We start from the raw sequence: 19,479 nt of genomic DNA on the forward strand, positions 1-19,479 counted from the left end.
TTTCAGTCCCTCATAAGCTAATCAGAACTTCCAAACAAGGTCAGGCCTAAAAGGACACAAGTCATTGGTTAAGGGATGGGGAATGAGTAGATGTTTATCATCATAATGGTAACATCCAACATTTAGTAAATGTATAATAAGTGTTAGGCAACCTGCCATATATTGCCTATATTATCCCTTTTAACCGTCATAAAATCCTGAGAGCTGTTATTGCCATGTTATAGATGTGGAAAGTGAAACTCAGATTTGTTAAGGGACTTACCCAAAGCTACTACATGTGGCATGATGCTTCCTGAAATTTTCCCGTTGCTCTAGGCTCATGACAAGGGGGCCCCTCTGGATTCCAGGTTTTATAGTGGGAAGTTAAAGTACAAACCATCCCCTCCCCACTCCACATCTATTGAGCTTAGAGCTAGTCAGCCATGGAGAAAGGAAAAGTTTTTTATACTGAATAAGAGATTGAAACTTTAAGTAGATTTGACTTATTAATAACTGAGACAGTGACCAAAACGTAATGGAATCTTTTCAAGATATCATGAGGTTAAAGGAGAGATCTGATAGAGAATGGATGAAGTTTTCACATTTGTCTCCTGAGTTGAGAATATTCAATAAACCAGCTACATTTGAGGGTGGGAAATGGAGCAGTTATCCAGGATCCTTCAAGAACCTCCACATAGACATAAATATGTATACGGGGTTCATCAAACAATTCCAAACACAAACTGGGATGGGAGAGATACTGCCAATATAGACATAAGAATAGCCAATGGAAAATATTTAAAGATACACATATTACGAACAGAAATTATCTGTGGATTATAGTATTTATGAGGATGTCAGATGTTGGGTGAATCTTCTTTTGTTGTCCCAGAATTCATAACTAGGGTCCAAGCTGTGGATAAAGAGGCATCATGCACCTCAAATTCCAAAGACAGAATTGCAATCAGTCATTGCCTTTCCAGGCTTACTAAAAGGAGGCAGAATCAGTTCCACCGCCATGAGCCGCTGCTTCCGTGGGAAGATAAGGATAATCACAGCTGTGAGTTATCAGTCCAGAGAGGCATTTGACAGCTCTTTTCTCCTCCTTCCTTAGGGGAGACTGAATGAAGAGAATTAATCTCCTATTCTGGACAGACATATCCACAGGCACTAGACTGTTTTGCCAGCAGCCACCTAAGCAAGAGAAAAGAGAATGGACACATATGGTAAAGCTGAGAGAAGGGATGGCAGCAGTTATTACCTTTGGGCCACAACCTGGAATGTAACCAAATTACTTTCTTTCTCTGACCACTGAATTGAGAAACCACTGCAAAAATCGTATTTCATCAAATATTTAAGCAAGACTATTCCCTGGAAGAATTTAAATGTTAATGATTACCTATAGAATCCTTATCTCCCTTCTGGGTCTCCCACTATAAATCAGGGACTCTTCTTTCAAAGAAACAGTTGGCAGGTCTAATTGAGGAAATGAAATCCCTTTACACCCTTACCCCTTACATGTGAAATGTAAGTCACATAAGAGATACAGACAAAGCTATTTTGGGAAGGTATATATAACCTATAGATAATATCATATATAGTAGAGTAGTGTCAATGATACATTCTTCCCACTTGTAATATACACATACACATGTGCATGTGTATATGTATCCTTTCCATATGCACTATATAACCTTCCCATTAATCCTCTGGTCATATCATGCTTGTGAAAATTCATTTCAAAGTAAAATACTTAAAAATATTGATTTCATTACTAAAGTATTATACTAAAGTATTTATACTCGGAAAATACAGCAATATCTAAAGATGAAAATTAAAATAATCATAAACCTCTACTCATTAATAACTACTGTTAACATGTTGGTAAAGGGAAAGATTAATTGTAGTATTTTACTATATCAATATTGTGCTCTATGTAGTTTTATATCCCACTTTTAAATTCTTACTTATACACATATTTGTGCTTCCTTATTTGTGCTTACAAATAAAAGACTTGGAAATAAGTGTTTCTGAATGTAGAATACTAGCAATTATAGCTATGATAACATTAGATGCATGAAAAATGAAAGGTTTCCAGATCAAAAAAGAGAGCTTAGAAATTGAGTGATATATAAAGTATTTAACAAATGGTTACGGGTAATAGTCACTGGCTGATCAGAAGGGAAACCAGGCACAACAGTCAGCTTGTCTCCACACTCGTGTGTCTGGGCTGAGTATTACTCCTGCATAAGAGGAGACAAAGCCTTGAGAAGCCAAATAATCAAATGTCACACTGATATTTGGCAACAAGATCACAATTACCATCTAAGACCCAATTTCCTGTCCAGGGTTTTTCGTACTTATCAGGTTGCCTCCTTATATGAAAGCTTTCTGAAATGTATAAAGTGCTATTTAAATGTACATTCTAATTAATACTATCAATACAGTTAAACAAATACACAGAGATTAGTACACAGGACCAATGAAATATCCAACAGTAGGAGGTCCCCAATACACCAGACCTGGGAACTACTGTGACCTTTGTTCATGACATTTGTTCCCTAAGCTTGGTGTGGCATTCCCCTTCTAATACCATCTGACCTTTGAAGACAGCCCTACACCTGACAAAATTTGTTCTGTACACCAACAGCACCTCATTCATACCCCTCTGTTAGAGTAAACCACATGTGTACCACCCTCCCGATGTCTACTCAGAAAATAGAAACTTCTTGCTAGCAGACACGTGCTTATTTATCTCTGAATCTTCAAACCTTAACAGTACTTGGAACAAAGGAGGCATTAAATGTTCAAAAACCAGAAGAGATCGCTTTGCTAATTTCAACAGCATCCCGTTCACATTTAAGGGAGGCATTACAGAGAAGTTTTAAGTTCTTTAACAAACATTTGTAGTAGGCATTTTAATTTTTTTAATGTTTTATTTACTTTTGAGAGGGAGAGAGAGTGTGTGAGCCAGGGGAGAGGGAGAGAGAGAGAGAGAGAGAGAGAGAGAGAGAGAGAGAGAGAGAGAGACACAGAATCCGAAGCAGGCTCCAGGCTCTGAGCTGTTAGCACAGAGCCCCATGCGGGGCTCAAACTCATGAACTGTGAGATCATGACCTGAGCGGAAGTTGGCGGCTTAACTGACTGAGCCACCCGGAGGCCCCTGCAGTAAGGCATTTTATTAGTCAACTTCAGAAAAATCTCAGTTCCAATTTAAGATACTTTGTTGTATTCTCAAGTCATGTGACCCAGCTTGGGTTTGGAAAACATGATTACTTTAGGACTGCTAGTACTATCATAGGACTCATACAGACAAATATAAAGATTTCCTGTGCTCCAATAATTTGGTTATATTTTATAAAGAGCATAAGACATGAGCAAAAATAGCTATGTTCCAAGGGAGAACGTGAATTCTGTTAGGCAGTTAGGAAGAAATAAGGCCATCACCAAAAATACAAGCAAAAAAAAAAAAAAAAAAAAAAATTAAGCAATTCCTAGTAAGCTAAATACTTAAGGAATAGATATATTGAACTGCCATACAAATACTTATATCCATGACCCACTGGGGTCCTAATCTTCACCCTAATATTTGATTCATGTTAAATTGGAGCTTTAATAGCTACATTATCTATCTACCACCTACTTACATTCACCCTTTCACGGTCAACAAATACAGAGGCACCAAAGTGTGCCAGACTTTGCTGTTTCTTTTAAGTAACTCAGTTTTTTTCATTTGCATTACAGAAAGTTGAGCTTCTGGGACTGTCTCAGTGCCCTAGAAATTTAATTAATACCAGAATCACGAACACACTTCAGTCTTTATGGCGTAGGGGAAAATACTGAGAAGTGAAATATCAGCAAATAGGGCCAAGAGGCCTCCATGGCAGAAGCAGTGTCATATAAAGGTAAGGCCGAAGGCTGCAGGATCTAACAGGGTTGGGTTCAATTCTTGCCTCAAATTCTTACTCCCCCATTATCAGTTTCCTCATCTGTAAAATAGCAATAAATACTTCATAAGTTTGCTGGGGAATCAAACGCAGTAATGGGACACAAAGTGTTCCAAAGCGCCTGACCCCCAATAATTGGTATAATGCCAGATTCCGCTTGGAGAATACTAGAAATGTTTCCAAGTGAGCTCCGTTCCCGCCTCGCCCCACTGGCGGCCCCTGACGGCCAGCACAAAGACGGGTCCCCAGGGTCCTGATCCTACAGTCGCCTGGGGAAAGCGCCCTCAAACAGGCCGCCCCTTGCTTCAGGTTTCCAGGCCACACCGCGGAATCACTGGGCAGGACCCGCGGTTACACAGCTACCTCGCCCCCACCATTTCCACCGAATTTATCAGAACGCGGGCCTCCGTCCATCTCCCACCCACAGCGCCGCCGACGGCTCAGAAAAGGGCTTTTACTCTACAGCTAGGGCTTATCTCCTCCTGAACAGCAGCACGATGCCGCCCCGCACCCCTGGCCGCACTGCCGGCTAACTCCTGAATCTCCACGGCCAGGGGTCAGAGCACCACCGCCAGGCATTCGGGCCGGGATGCTCACCCGCTCCATGCCGCTAACTGCAGCTGGCCACTGGCCGGGGCCGTGAGCCTTGGCCCCGCCTTCGACTTCGCCCGCGCTTGGCCGCCTTTATTCAGCGTCGGCACTGGGTCACCTCCTACTCAAACGTCAGCAAAGAAAATATTCACAGAAGGCGGCACTACTGCGCGCCACACTAGAGCCGCACTTAGCACTTTCCGCGCTATCTGCACTTCCGCGTTCTCAGGAGCCAGGCAACCTTGCCGCACTGACGAGGAGCCGTCCCCTCTGACGCGTGGTCCCCAGACCCAATCGGAGGCAGCACCAACTAGCCCTAATTTGCATAGAATCCTGTATATAGGCTCAGGGACAGAGGCCTCGGCCGCTTACAAGCCAACCGCCACATCTAAAACGTGGTTTTTCTGCAGTGGAGATGCCTCCTTCCCTCAAATGTAACCCGAAGTCACCTCAGGAGCCCAGTGTGTATGTGTACCATAGAACGAGGTCTCCACCCGGTACCGCACGCCCCACACTACATCCTATGCGAGCGGCGCTGGGCCCCTACTGCAAGCACTAACCGCCCACACCTCTCCCCGGAAGCCCAAAGCCCGCCGCCTGCAACCCGCAGCTACCCTCCGGGACAGGTACTTTCAGGGCATCGGGCTGGATTTCACCCAATGCACCGATCTGCGTCTAGATTGCACATTCACACAGTAAATGCAAAGTGTTCGCTCTTTTCTTGACGTCCTGGGGGCCCTTAAAAGGGCCTTTAGAAATGTGGAGATAAGCCGCCGGGACTGCTCAGCCCCCGAAGCCATACAACGTGCGGCCCTGGCGTTTCAACGCGTACACCACGTCCATTGCCGTGACTGTCTTGCGCTTGGCGTGCTCCGTGTAAGTCACTGCATCGCGGATCACGTTCTCCAGAAATACTTTAAGCACTCCCCGGGTCTCCTCATAGATGAGTCCCGAAATGCGCTTGACACCCCCTCGGCGGGCCAGCCGGCGGATGGCGGGCTTCGTAATACCCTGGATGTTGTCCCGTAAGACCTTCCGGTGGCGCTTGGCTCCTCCTTTTCCCAGCCCTTTGCCGCCTTTCCCGCGACCAGACATCCTCTCAGTACGCAAACACCTGAAAGCCGAAGAGCAAGAAACTAGGGGTACGAGACTGGAGACCAAGCTTTATAGTGCCTGGTGGCGGACCTGTTTGAAAACCTCAAGCAAGTGGGCGGAGCTCTAGGCGCGAAGGGACTTTTTTTTTCCACCCTCCCAAAATGAGGGAGGGAGCTGTGAGGAGAAGGAGCTGACTTTCGTTGTTTGCTTTCTTGGGAAAGCTTTTTGGTACTTTTACTGTAAAATTGAGGAAAGACTCATTGGAATTTCGTTTTCTCAACGCTTGAATAAAAGTAGGCCAGATTTATGTGCGCTGGATTCCTCTCCCCAGCTCCTCCCTCCCGTGTCCCCCCTATACCCATTCTCGCGCGCGATTTCTAGGAATGCTTACTTTAATAACAGCATTCCCAGACTAACATGAAAAATAAAGAGTAGCCGGGAATGCATTATATCTTGTTAGATTTCAAAGCAATTAGCTTTACACCTTTTCATCTGTGGATCTTTTTCAAGTCACTAGTGGGAGGCAGAGGAGATTTTTTAATACTTTTTTCTCATTTGTGACCCACGCAAAGAAAGAATTAAAATTGTTTCAAAAAAGATCTTATCCCCTCCTCCCTCCTCCCAGACTTTCCCTTATCACTGCTTGTGCGCCCTTTACAGATCATTCTGCCTCCTCTGCCCTCTTCCCCAACCCCGCGCACTTTTGCTTTTCAACAAATAACGATTTCTATGATTATTTAGTTGAAATAAAGTAAATTTCTTATTTCATTCAAACTTTAGGTTCTCACATCTTCCACTTTAAAATTCAGAGGTCTTAAAATAATAGAGCCCATGATCGTAGCTTTGAAGAGTGATTTGTACTGCAAATAGCTCATCAGGAGGCTTTCAATCTTTTTCTTAAGAGAATCCCTGAACAAAACGAAACTCTCAGTAGTTTCACCGCTCTAGGATACAGGACTCTGTCCTCCCAAAAGGTTTTATTGATAAAAGGCAGCAGTATTTAGAGGATGATTCATAACTCTCTCCCAGGCACTTAACATCTGGAGGAAGGAATATTGTAGTAAATTGTACTCCCTGTCCCGAGTCTTTAACTTTCTAAAAAAAGCTTTATAGTAATTTTTTCGATAGGTATAAATGCTTATAATTTACCCATCCCTACCCATCTCCATAACACATTTTTATTGTTAGTGATAAAAGAGTCCTCAGAATACTGTGTGTATGACTGCAAAAAATCCTGAATACTCATATTGTACTACATGACTTTAACCCTTGACAGGAAGAAAGAAAAGTCTATCAGATCTTGAAGAGATTGGGATTCTTATAATAGTAAATTGGTTGATTAACTTATATTTTATTAAGACTAAAAAATCAAAGAACATTTTCAAGTTAGAAATCCTCTTGCTGACAAGAATAAAAGGAAAACATATCCAAAATAATAATTGTTAAAAGTTTCCCTTAATATAGGCAAAATTTAAGCAAAATTTACAAAACTCATATCAATAACATGTTAATAAATGCACCGGAGGTTTGTCTATTATTCAGTTTATCTAGCAGTTGTTGGATGCTTACTAACATATTTAATCTTCAAACACTTTGGGATACCTACAGAGCTTATCAACTGGTAAGTGGTACAGCCAGAATTTGGACCAAGGCAGTTTGGCTCCAGAATGAACGACTTAATCATAACAGTATACTGCTTCTCAACTTTAAAGACATTTATTGAGTGTCTACTATGTATATATAGGTTAATCATTGTTCTAGGCAATAAGGACACGTACAGAAATAAGCAAAAATGTGATTTCATTGCAATCAAATCTTTAATTAGGATGGTGGGAAGGTAAATCTGTTTTACTTTTAAATGGATACTATAATCCACATAAAATGTTGCTTATTTTAATGTGCTTAAAACAAATAGGATAATTGTATAATTGTTAAATTATGTCAGTGAATTGTTAAAAAATAGTTTCTTATAAAAAAAAAAAAAAACTTATTTTGTTCCAAATGCTATGGCTCTGCAATTTAGGTAAGTACAGTTGCTACCATTCTTTTTAGCCTTTTCAGGACTGGAGCACCACAGGGGCAGCAGAGGACTGGGAAAGGGAACTACCAAGTGCCACCAGAATGTCTTAGGCGACCATATTGATTTCCGGACTCCTCTACAAGGAGACCCTCAGTCTCCTTGGAGAACATGATCAGCAGCGCGGTGATGAATAAGGAGCAAACCAGGGCCAAGATTTTTTGCTTCAGAAACTGTGCTGCTCCTGCGGCCTCTCCTTGGAATCCAGAGACTCTTTTCAGGCTCATAACCTCAAAGACAAGAGATGTTAGGTTTTGGCTAACCGACCTTGTTGCAGTCTCTGAGGAAAGCATTCACGTCTAGTCTAGCACTCTAGTTTCGCAGTCCCTAGAAGCGAAGATTGGCAACCTGTGAATGGCAGAATTGCTCAGGGATCCAGTGTCATCTAGGCTGATTAAGATAGTTCAGATGGTCAGTTCAGTCCGAGGCATCTTTTGGGGCCAGCTCCCCACACTGTTGAGTAACAGCAGGCGCATCTGAGTTTGCAGGATACAAGGCGCGCATGTTTAAAGAAACGGCAGGCAGGCGCTTGCCCACAAGCGCGGGGTCTGGAGTCAGATAATTAGCTGGTTAGGATGCTGTATACGGTGAGAAAATCCACCTACCGGGCAGAGCAAAGTACGGCTCACCCTGCGTCCTCAATTGCTTTTAGTATTTCTTGCTGGAGTGCTTCCTACTTGTAGACAGAGTAGCTCTTCCAGATTTTTCAGTTTCTAACCATGGTTCCTTAATTCTTAAGACGTTCCTTGGAGCAAACTTGCACGTTCAAATCTCAGGATGCACTGAATTCAACGGAGGCCCCAAACGCAGAGCGGTCGGGTCCTGCGTATTCATATGGGGGGTTATGTAAATGAGGACTAGGAGTTTGCTCTTTTGATTGGAGAGAGCTGGAGAAGGCGGTCCCTCAACCAGGAGCGCTGGTTGGAAGCGGAGCCTGCCTGTCATTGGCCAATAGAACTGAGGATGTTGCTGCGCCCAATGAGAAGGCACCGCCTAGTGTCAGCACAAAGTCTTAAAGGCAGTTCCGGTGTAGTACTTCACATTCACTTGCTCAGAGCTGGATTGCTGCGTTTCGCTTCGCAGGCAGGAGTTTTTGGCGAGAGCTAAACATGTCTGGTCGTGGAAAGCAGGGCGGCAAAGTGCGGGCAAAGGCCAAATCTCGGTCCTCCCGCGCGGGCCTCCAGTTCCCGGTCGGTCGAGTACACAGACTGCTGCGCAAAGGTAACTACGCGGAGCGAGTAGGCGCTGGGGCGCCCGTGTACCTGGCGGCGGTGTTGGAGTACTTGACAGCGGAGATCCTGGAGTTGGCTGGCAATGCCGCTCGTGACAACAAGAAGACCAGAATAATCCCTCGCCACCTGCAACTCGCCATCCGCAACGACGAGGAGCTAAACAAGCTGTTGGGGAAAGTCACCATTGCTCAGGGCGGCGTCCTGCCCAACATCCAGGCCGTGCTGCTGCCCAAGAAGACGGAGAGTCAAAAGGCGAAGAGCAAGTGATCCTGACGCCACCACAGGGGAGCTGGCTTTCCCAGCAAAGGCTCTTTTCATAACCGCCCGCAGTATTTTTCAATATACTCGATGTCATGGAAGGCTGGCGGGATTTAGTGGGGAGGTGGGCGGCGAGGGGCCCGCCAAGTCCAGGGCCAATAAAGTCGGTGAAAATCGTGTGGTGGAGAGAGCTATGTAGTCTCGGGGACCTTCCGGATGACCCGGGGGGCAACCGGGAGACCTCTGGAGCAGGTACTGGTGGGCTGGCTTCAGCCGCTTTGTGGGCTACTTTGGTCCGCACCCTCGAGGCGTTTTGTGGGCGGATAAAGGAGACCAGGAGGGACCCACTGGCTTGGAATTGGGCAGAGTTGGGGTCTCTCCCTACTCGCCTTAATGGAAAAGACAGGCCGAGTAGGGTGCGGTTGCGGCAGGGGGATTATTTTTACACCTCTTTCCCAGGGCTTTCACTCTTCTGTCTTGTCCCGGCTGTTCAGGAGGACCCAATTTGGAAGACGCAGTAGGGGCTAGTTGGTGTCTGGCAGGACGTTGGCTTACTGGCCATACTTTTCAAAAGGTGGAGTAACTCTCAGTCTTGGAAGAGTGGTTCTGATGACACCATGTCAACAGATTTTTCTTAGCCTAATAGCTGTTGTGTTTACATGCTTTGGATAGCAGGTATTTTTATATACACACTTATGTTCACATTTCTTTAAGGTGAAGGAAACATCCAGTAAGATGTGTAATACAGAAGCATGAGTCATGAGTAAATTTGTTCTCCTGACACTCATGTTGCATAACAGTGCAGTGTCTTTAGTCATGAGTTGCTTATGCTTAGGAGCTTTTAAAATGATTTTCTCATGATGGCCTTGTCTCCACCATATTATACTCCTTTGGAAATGTAATCAATTTGATTTTGCTTCCTAACAACAAATAACTTGCTTGAAGTCTTTTATGTTCCCCCATTGGCATGGAGTAAAGATCTCATCCCAACAGTCTTCTAGGGTTTGCATTGCTTAATTGTACAGTAATGCTTAAATAAACATGGGATGTGTGAAAAGGTAAGGGTAAATGACTTAAGTGCAAGAAGAAACACGTCTCAGATCAGGAATCCATATTTAAAAGTTTAAACCCTAGCCATCCTATTCTGTCCTCAACTGACCCTTCTGTCTTACCCTTTTCTGCAAGCTTCATCCTGGCCCACCAGGCCCACAAGTAGGATCCCAGTTCAGATTTCACATCTTTGGAGTCCTCTTTCCTATGAGTCAGAGTTGCAGTCTTCCTTTCAAAAAACAAACAAACAAACAAAACATATATATATATATTTCTTCATTTTGGTAGTGTGTGGCCCATTTTCCCACATTGACTTTCTTTATTTCTTCCCCAGTATTTTTTGAGGGAGTACAGCTGTGAATGAGGACAACTAGATTTCCACTCTCTGTGAGCTCACTTCTTTTTCCTGGTAACTGAAGACAGGACATTGAACAAAGAAATGTTAATATCAGAAAAAGAATCCCCTTCAGCTTCCATTAATACTTGTGTCTGTCTGCTGCTTGTGGAAATGAAGGTCGGGATTACTTCTCCAACATGGTCAACTTTGAGGGCTACACACATCTTTGTTAGGAGGCAGATTATTGCCCCCTAATTCCCCAGGAGAATAGACTCCAAGGGTACCATGGGCAGGTGCCAAGATGTCCACAGCTATTTATTTACTTCACTCCTACCTTCCATCCAGAAGGCTTCTTCATGTGTAAAATAGTCATAATACCAATTTTAAGGACTGAGATAGTTCATTTACTATACGTATGAGGCACATATTAGGTACTGAATAAATTAAAAGAAGTATGATTTCCTACAAGATCTGGGGTTACCCTTATAGGTTAAGGTATAACTGTAACAGGCTTTTGTTTGGTTTTGTTTTTTTAGCACACAATCATTAGGATAGTTCTCAATGTTACCACTTTGGGGAAATGGTAGGCAGTAGAGGACTGTATATATGGCATATAATATATATACCTACATATATGGCATATGTATATATATAATATAAAGTGTGTACATATCCAATGCTGGTTTTGACATTTAAGTCTTTTTTTAAATGTTTATTTAGTTTTGAGAGAGAGAGAGAGAGAGAGAGAGAGAATGAGTGGGGGAGGGGCAAGAGAGGGAGACACAGAATTCGAATCAGCCTCCAGGCTCTGAGCAAGTGGTCAGCACAGAGCCTGACTCGGGGCTCAAACCCACAAACTGTGTGATCATGGCCTGGGCCGAAGTCGGAAGCTCAACCAACTGAGCCACCCAGGCGCCCCGACATTTAAGTCTTAATTTTGTAAAAGATTTGAGGCATCTGAAAGGTTATTACCAAAATGGTGGCAAAACAAGAACAAGGGCCACCAAGACAATTATAAGAAAAAAGCAATTTTTCTTGTTCCTCTGAAGATTCACAGGAGTCTGTCTAACCCTGTTACATGAAGAGCAAGCCAGTCAAGCCTAAAAGTACAACCAGTGCCCCCTTTCCTGCACCACCTCCACTGCCCCAGGGATTGTTTCCCCTCAAATACTTCCCTTGCTGCAAGACTCAATCAGTCTCTCACCATTTCTGTCATTTATGTATTTGTTTGTGTGTTCGTTCGTTCATTCATTCATTCATTCATTCATTCATTTATGAGAAAGTGAGCACACAAACCTGCACCTCAGCAGGGAAGGGGCAGAGAAAGAAGGAGAGAGAGAATCTTAAGCAGGCCCCATGCCCAGCATGAGATCATTACCTGAGCCGAAATCAAGGGTTATGCTTAACCAACTGAGCCACCCAGATGCCCCTCACCATTTCTGTTTTCAAGGGTTTTTTTAAACCTGAATAATTTATTGGCTGTTAAAAATGCATACTTTTTGCATTACTTTTTGTATTACTTTGCAGTAAGCATGCATTTACTGCAAAATCAATTCAGCCTGTGATCCTCGATGAACAAATAATTCTTGCCGATGTATGACTGTTAACTGCAAAGGCCAACATTTCTTCAAGCACTAGACTGCATAGAAGATGACTTAGGACAGAACAGGTGGGACCTGAATTCTGATTTTTTAATACATTTACAATCCACAGTTGTATTTATAGACATACGTACCCTTTCCTGCCAAGATAAGTCATTCATGTGGCAGGCTGTGACTTGGGTAGGATTTATGCTTTGTTTTTCCTCTGGGACCAGTCTTGTCTTTGTTTCTCTGAGAACTGGTCTGTGTAGTTTTTTCTGCCTGGAATCAAAAGGTTTAGTCTGTCTCCGTAATTGGTGATGACTGACCTACTGTATGCACTCTTCACAAATGCCCTTGAAAGGTCATAGACCATGGTGTTCAAGGACTTCAGCTACGTGGAACAAGACTTAAGTTCAAGTCCACTCTGCCCCATACTAGTTAGGTGATTTTGGAAATGTTGCTCAATTTCTTTAAACCTCAGTTTTATTTATTAAGGGAGCATACTAGTAGAGTTTATATCAGTGGATTTTGCAGAGGAGTCATTGAGTTAATGTGAATGAGAGCACAAAAGTTTCCCGTGTAGAAACAAGTAATTATTATTTCTATGCGCAACTCGATTTAGAGTGAATTGCAATAATTGTGGCACCTGTTGAAATAGAAAAACATCACTCTAGCAATCCTGTGACTTTTCTGATAGCAACCCATGAAAACAAGCTTAGTGGCTGTTTTACTAATTACAGGACATCCACAAATCAACCTATAACAGGAAAGAGAGTAATAAATGGTTAAAGCTTGTTAACCGGTCAGATTCAAATCTTAATATGCATTCTCCCCGCCCCTAAAGACCGCCTACTTTGGAATTAATGGCTTAACTACACCCACGCAGATTAAAAACGGAACCTGTTTGTTCAACAACTTATTGCGTATATATTATGTGTGAAACCTATAATTGATAACCAGCTGTTCAGAAAAATGATTATAATATAATAAAAAAAAGATTACAGTATAACAGGCTACACGTAAAGAAAGGGAGATGTTTTGGCAAAACATCTGTTTCGGTAAAAGCAGGTGTTTCGGTAACAGGGAACAGAGGCACCTGTATCACTCAGCCTGGCGGGGAGAGTGGCACCTGAGATAGGCCTAGGTGTGTGAGTTAGCCTGACATGCTAGCGTGTTCCAGGCAGAGAGGCAGCACGCACCAAGGCAGGGGAGTCAGAATACAATGGCTGCAGTTGGATGTGAGAGGACCTAGGGAAGAAGGTCTGGCCTGGAGATAAGAATTTGGGAGTCATAACAAAACGGTCCACTAAAAATGGTCAGTGGCTAAAGTCATTGAGAGGGAATATACATACACAGAATATATGTATAGATGCCTAAGTGGCTGTACAGAAAACAGCCACAGCTGAACGGGATGTGGGGATCTATGAGATCTAATCTCCTGGCAGAAGAAGAGGAGCTGAGGAGAAGGAAGGACATGGCCCATGGAGACAGTCTGTCAAAGGATGGAGATTTCTCATAGTTTGGCTCCCTGAACTCCTGGACACCCCTAATTTGCTTATACTTTGCCATATAATTAGAAAATGCTCTTTAAAAGTTATTATGTTCTCCCACACAGGCAATGCAGACAGGCTGACTCAGCTTACCAATGGTGTTGGAATGGATATGGATTTTTACCATATGAATTTTCACTTTGCACAGACAGAAATTTGGGGATGTATCTGATGACAACGAGAGCATTTGTTTAAAAAAATTTTTTTTTAATGTTTATTTCTGAGAGAGAGAGATAGATCATGAGTGAGGGACAGGCAGAGAGAGACAGAGACACAGAATCTGAAGCAGACTCCAGGCTCTGAGCTGTCAGCACAGAGCCCCACGCTGGGCTCAAACCCATGAGCTGTGAGATCCTGACCTGAGCTGAAGTTGGACAGACACATTTGTTTAAAAAGCTGGGAAGAATGTTGGCAAAGGACCCTTTAATAATATATCCTTTATTATCATTCCATTTAGTTGAATATTTTTTTGAATATTGAATATTTTTTGAATATTGAATATTTAGTTGAATATTTTTACATGTTTTAATTTTAATTGAAGTTTTAAGTTTTAATCTTAAAGAAGTTACAGAAACAGTGGTAACTTATTAATTCATCAAACTAGTTATTTAATTTATTTACTTTCTTAAAGAAATATATATTGCTTATAAATATCATTTGTAGAAAGCTATAGTTATTCTTATTGAGGTACAATTGCCATATAACATTTTCAGCTGTAACATAATTGTTCAATATTTGTGTCTAATTAACAAATGTCACCACACATGGTGACGATTCTTGTGACCAGAACTTTTGAGATTTACTCTCTTAGCAACTTTCAAATATGCAATACAGTATTCGTAACTATAGTTACTGTGCTATATATTACATCTACATGACTTAATTATCTTATAACTAGAAGTTTTTACCTTTTGACTCTCTTTACCCATTTGGTCCAACCCCCTCAACGCACCTGCCACCTAAGGCAACCACCAATCTGTGGTCTGTATCTATGAGCTTGGCGGTTTCATTTTTATTGTATATATATGTGAGATCATATGGTATTTGACTTTCTCTGTCTGACATTTTTCACTTAGATAATACCCCCTAGGTCCATTCATGTTGTTGCAAATGACAAGTTTTTATTCTTTTTAATAGCTGAATAATATTCCTGTGTGTGTCTGTGTGTGTGTGTGTGTGTGTGTTTGTGTGTGTGTGTGTGCGCCACATTTTCTTTCTCCCTTCATCTATCTAGGGACACTTGAGTTTTTTCCATATCTCAGCTATTGTAAAAATACTGCAATGAACATAGGGGTGCATATATCTTTTTGAGTTAGTATAATATAGACTTTTTCAAATGTTTGAAATGAGAAATTTGACCTGGACAAAGTGATTTTCTTTTAATCAGCTAATGTTTAGTTTCCCAAGGGAGGGAAGTGGAAAGAAGAACAGAAAAAAAGAAAAAAGAAAAGAGAAAAGAAAAAGAAAGGAAGGCAACTGGCTTCAGGCAGATATGAAGTTACCACTGTAAAGCTTGACTTGGTTTTCCATATAAGGAGAGGAAATAAAGTTTAGGTGTTGAACAACGGATTTTAACACATACACACAGAAAAGAGAATGACAGCACATTTAGAAAGTAACTCAGGTCCTTGATAATTTTATCAAGTCATACAATTGAAAAGCCAGTACTGCTTAACTCCAGTTGGGAAGGAAGGAGGAATAAGTCCTGTATTGTTACCTTTTTTTTTTTTTTTAAGACAAATCAGACCAACCAATCTCCTCATGTGGGTTTATTTGCTTTCTGTTTTAAAGTACTTCTCAAATGAACTATCTTGTTCATTTCAAAAGCCCAAGTGGCAACTGCAACTCTAAAATATCCCTGGTGAAATTGTGCTTATTACAGAGAGAGATGTACAAATTCCTATTAAAATGAGAAAACATGAAGGAAGCAAGTGGTTGGCTTGAAAGAGGTGCAGTTTTAGATTGTGACAACTAAGAAAAACAACATGGTTTATAAAAAGGGTAATTTCTGGGGTGCCTGGGTGGCTCAGTCGGTTAACCATTCGATTTCAGCTCAGGTCAGGATCTCACGGTTCACAAGATGGAACCCCAACTTGGGCTCTCTGCTCTCAGTGTAGAGTCAGCTTTGGATCCTCTGTGTTCCCACCCCCCCACACACACACACCTCCGCCCCTCTCTCACTCGCATGCACCCTCTCTCCCTCTCAAAAATAAATAAACGTTTGAAAAAAAAGGGGGTAATTTCTGATCCCCACAGCTTGTGATCAGTGATGACTGATCATAGATCCAGACAAAACTAAATGGACCAGTCTTCAGGGACACAAAGACAGAGCTCTTTATCTGATTTAGAAATGATGATTGAAAGCAAAGTTTGTCCTAGGGTCGCTGGTCTGAAGAGTCCTGAACGCCTCAGCCCTCGGGGGATAGCTCAGAAACAGACTTGTCAGGCTTCTGTCCACTCTCGCCCTGTGGACTTTTGTGCTCAGACACAATTACAGAGGAGTCTTTTGGTTTTGATTTTTCATGGTCACAGAATGGCCTGGTCTGCTGTTGGCGTTCTATGACACGGTTTATGTTCCACAGAAAGCTATGGTGTGGCTGTGAGGCCAACCCTCAGCAGCACCAAGGCCTGGCTGACAGTCCAGACTGGTGACAAAGCTGTCCTGGGCTGCCTTCCCCTTTGTCAGTGGCTAAAGAAAAAATGTGACACCCGGAAGAGGGCTTGCTGAACCGTGGAAGTGGACAAGGGCATCTCAAGACAATTGCCGGCAGTGTCCAAGCACCATGCAAAAGAGGGAGCTACTGTCTTTGGGTGTTTCAGCCCCACATTTGTATACTTCAAACATCCCGATCCTCTAACAACATCCGCTTGTTTTCATGTTCATCAAGGAACTTTTTATCTTGAATCATTTTTTGTGTGTCTTTGGGTAGGGTAAGAATATTCTGGTTTCTTTAACATGATATAATCCATGTATCGCTCATAATAAATGATATTTTAAATTTATATTATATTTATATATACTTCTATATATATAATTTTTGTATGTTTAAATATAAATACTAAGTAAATGCCATGACCTCACTTTCCTCCCATCTTCCAATATCCTGCTCCCCATGGCCCAGCCCAAATAGAAATCACTGTTACTCTTTTTTTTAAATTTTTAATGTTTATTTATTTTTGAGAGAGGGAGAGAGAGAGAGAGACAGAGTGTGAGTGGGGGAAGGGCAGAGAGAGAGAGACACACACACAGAATCGGAAGCAGGCTCCAGGCTCCAAGCTTCATTCGGCACAGAGGCCCATGCAGGGCTCGAACGCACAAACCACGAGATCATGACCTGAGCCAAAGTCGGTCACTTAACCGACTGGGTCACCCAGGTGCCCCACCACTGTTATTCTTATTTGAACTCGTGTCAGAAAAAAAAAAAAATCCAACCCAACAAAAATATAGACATTTATTTATAAGCTGGCTAAGCCTCTGTTTTTGCATGCATAAAAATAAGGTAATAGTGTCTATCCCTTATCATAAAGCATTTAGTGATTAGTGTATGGTAAGGGCTCAGTAAATTACTGCTATTGTTATAATCATTACCTTATATTTTCTTTTTCTTTTTTTAAAAGAGTTTTTATTTTACTTTTGAGAGAGATTGAGAGAGAGTGAGAGCGAGAGAGCCAGGCAGGGGCAGAGAGAGAAAGGAAGACAGAGAGGACACTGTCAGTGCAGAGCTGGATGCAAGGCTCGAACTCACAAACCTGTGAGATCATGACCTGAGCCAAAGTCAGATGCTTAACCGACTGAGCCACCCAGGCGCCCTACCTTATATTTTCTCTGTGGCTTTTCTCTTTCCCTTTTGTATTACCCTGTGTCTCCATCAGTGTTTATGATCTATATCCCCTGCCTGCCTCCTGAGCTTCATAAGTCCTTCGCCCATTTCAGGTTCCCATGGGGTTTTCTCCCAGAGATCTCAACCTGAGCCTGTTCCGAACTAGACCAGTTCCCTTCGTTCTACTACCCCCTCCCTGGGTCTGAATTTCGACTCCCTTCATTGGGTACCCTGGGCGGGCTATCTAACCATTCTGTGCCTCAATTGACCCATCTGTAAAATGAAGGAAATGACAGTAGCTACCTCACTGGGTTGTAGTAAGCACTGAATACATTGATGCACACGAGGCAGAGGGCATGCTGAGAAGGCCTGGCACACAGCAAATGTTCCACAAGCGTTAGCTGCTCTTACCGTCCGTTTCCTCCTCTTCAGCACCATTATGCCTAACGAACCTGCGCCACACCCTTTATAAGTCCCCCGAATAACGAATAACGTCACTGCCATACAACCAAAGCTCTCAGCTGGAGACTATGCTCTTCCTTCCCTTTCTGTCTCATCCCTTCGATGACCTGGACTATCCAGTCTTGTGCTCTCTGTCCCTGAACTAGATCTTCAACTCCTCTCCTCCACCCTTCTGTGTTAGTCTGGGTGCTTGCCTGCAGTGGTCTCCCCCCGGGTCTCCCAGCTCTGGTGTTTCACCCTGCAGCCAGCCGATCCCCTACATCACAGCCAGGGTCTCATCCTGAAATGCAGAGCCTATTCTGGCAAGCACATTGTAGTTAACCATGTGCCAAACGCTACTCTGAGAGTTTTATGCTATGAACTCAGTTGTTATCTGTGTTCAATGACTTCTCCCTGTCTCATATATTATTTATTTACTCAATAAATCTTATATTTATTCAATAAATCAGGAACTAAATCAGCCAGGATCCTGCCAGGAAACAGATGGCATGGCCCAAACACGGTGAGTTGAGAGAAGTGTAATAACGGGATTATATTTTTTAATATTTTATTATTTATTTTTGAGAGAAAGAGAGAGAGAGAGAGTGGGGGAGGGGCAGAGCAAGAGGGAGACACAGAATCAGAAGCAGCCTTCCGACTCTGAGCTATCAGCACAGAGCCCAATGTGGGGCTCACCAACTGTGAGATCACGACCTAAGTTGGACACTTAACCAACTGAGCCACCCAGGCGCCCCAATGGGATTATTTACAATGATGTGAGTAGCGCACAGGGAAACCACATGGAAGGGGGTTAGTGACAGCTGGGCTCCACTACCACCCTTAGGCTTGATGGAGTGAAAGGAAGGAGTGATCACCAGACCTGGTAGGAGAAGGTTGAGTGGAGGGAGCCTGCATGACAGGAAGAACCAAGAGAATATAACCCAAGACAGCCATGCAGGGAGGGTCCAAGGGAATAGTTCCCATGACCTCACTTTCTTCCCTTCCTCCAGTGTCCTGCTTCCCATTGGCTGGCCCCAGTGAAAGCCAAAAGACAAAAAAAAGCCCATTGATGCAGTCTCCCCAGTTCAGTTTCCTGGGGCCATAGAACAGAGCAGAAACATGCAAAGAGGGGCTCTGGAGGGCCAGGCCTCTTAGTAATCTGAACGCAAAGTGAGCAGGCACCCACTGCCATAGGGGAAGAATATAACTGGGTCTTGCCTCGCATGACAAAGGTCACCCCCTCACATGACCCTTGATATACAGAGTGTGCTAACAAGAGCAAATAAAACAGATGAAATTCCCGTGTTCCTGAAGCTCCCACAAGAGTAGACCTTAAATGAAGTCCATAAAACTTACAGATGCCAGCCTGTTCTGCCATTTTTTCCCATATATATACCACTACTTCCTGTCTCTTCCAGTAGCCGACGTAGAAGCATGGGAGAACTCACACCCACTCTTCTTTGCTTCAGCTCCTTGAGTAGAACTAGCTCCATGTTTATTTATTTTTATTTTTTTAAT

At 42.9% G+C, this 19,479-nt stretch overlaps 2 protein-coding genes across 2 annotated transcripts; one reads left to right on the forward strand and one right to left on the reverse strand.

The window, feature by feature from the left end:
* Positions 1 to 5,300: 5,300 nt before the first annotated feature.
* On the reverse strand, positions 5,301 to 5,630 carry LOC122224281 (histone H4). Its single transcript, XM_042945868.1, has one exon. It carries the CDS (start codon positions 5,610 to 5,612, stop codon positions 5,301 to 5,303), a length of 312 nt encoding a protein of 103 aa, XP_042801802.1. The 5' UTR covers positions 5,613 to 5,630.
* Positions 5,631 to 8,350: 2,720 nt separating this feature from the next.
* LOC122224280 (histone H2A.J) lies at positions 8,351 to 9,358 on the forward strand. Its single transcript, XM_042945867.1, has one exon. The coding sequence runs from the start codon at positions 8,799 to 8,801 to the stop codon at positions 9,186 to 9,188; it is 390 nt and encodes a 129-aa protein (XP_042801801.1). The 5' UTR covers positions 8,351 to 8,798; the 3' UTR covers positions 9,189 to 9,358.
* Positions 9,359 to 19,479: the final 10,121 nt, after the last annotated feature.

Source organism: Panthera leo, chromosome B4 (assembly GCF_018350215.1).
Source record: "Panthera leo isolate Ple1 chromosome B4, P.leo_Ple1_pat1.1, whole genome shotgun sequence".
Classification (NCBI taxonomy): domain Eukaryota; kingdom Metazoa; phylum Chordata; class Mammalia; order Carnivora; family Felidae; genus Panthera; species Panthera leo.

What these genes read in the sequence shown, in the direction of transcription:
- LOC122224280 (XM_042945867.1), top strand. Translation starts at nt 8,799, where the DNA reads ATGTCTGGTCGTGGAAAGCAGGGCGGCAAAGTGCGGGCAAAGGCCAAA.
- LOC122224281 (XM_042945868.1), bottom strand. Translation starts at nt 5,612, where the DNA reads ATGTCTGGTCGCGGGAAAGGCGGCAAAGGGCTGGGAAAAGGAGGAGCC.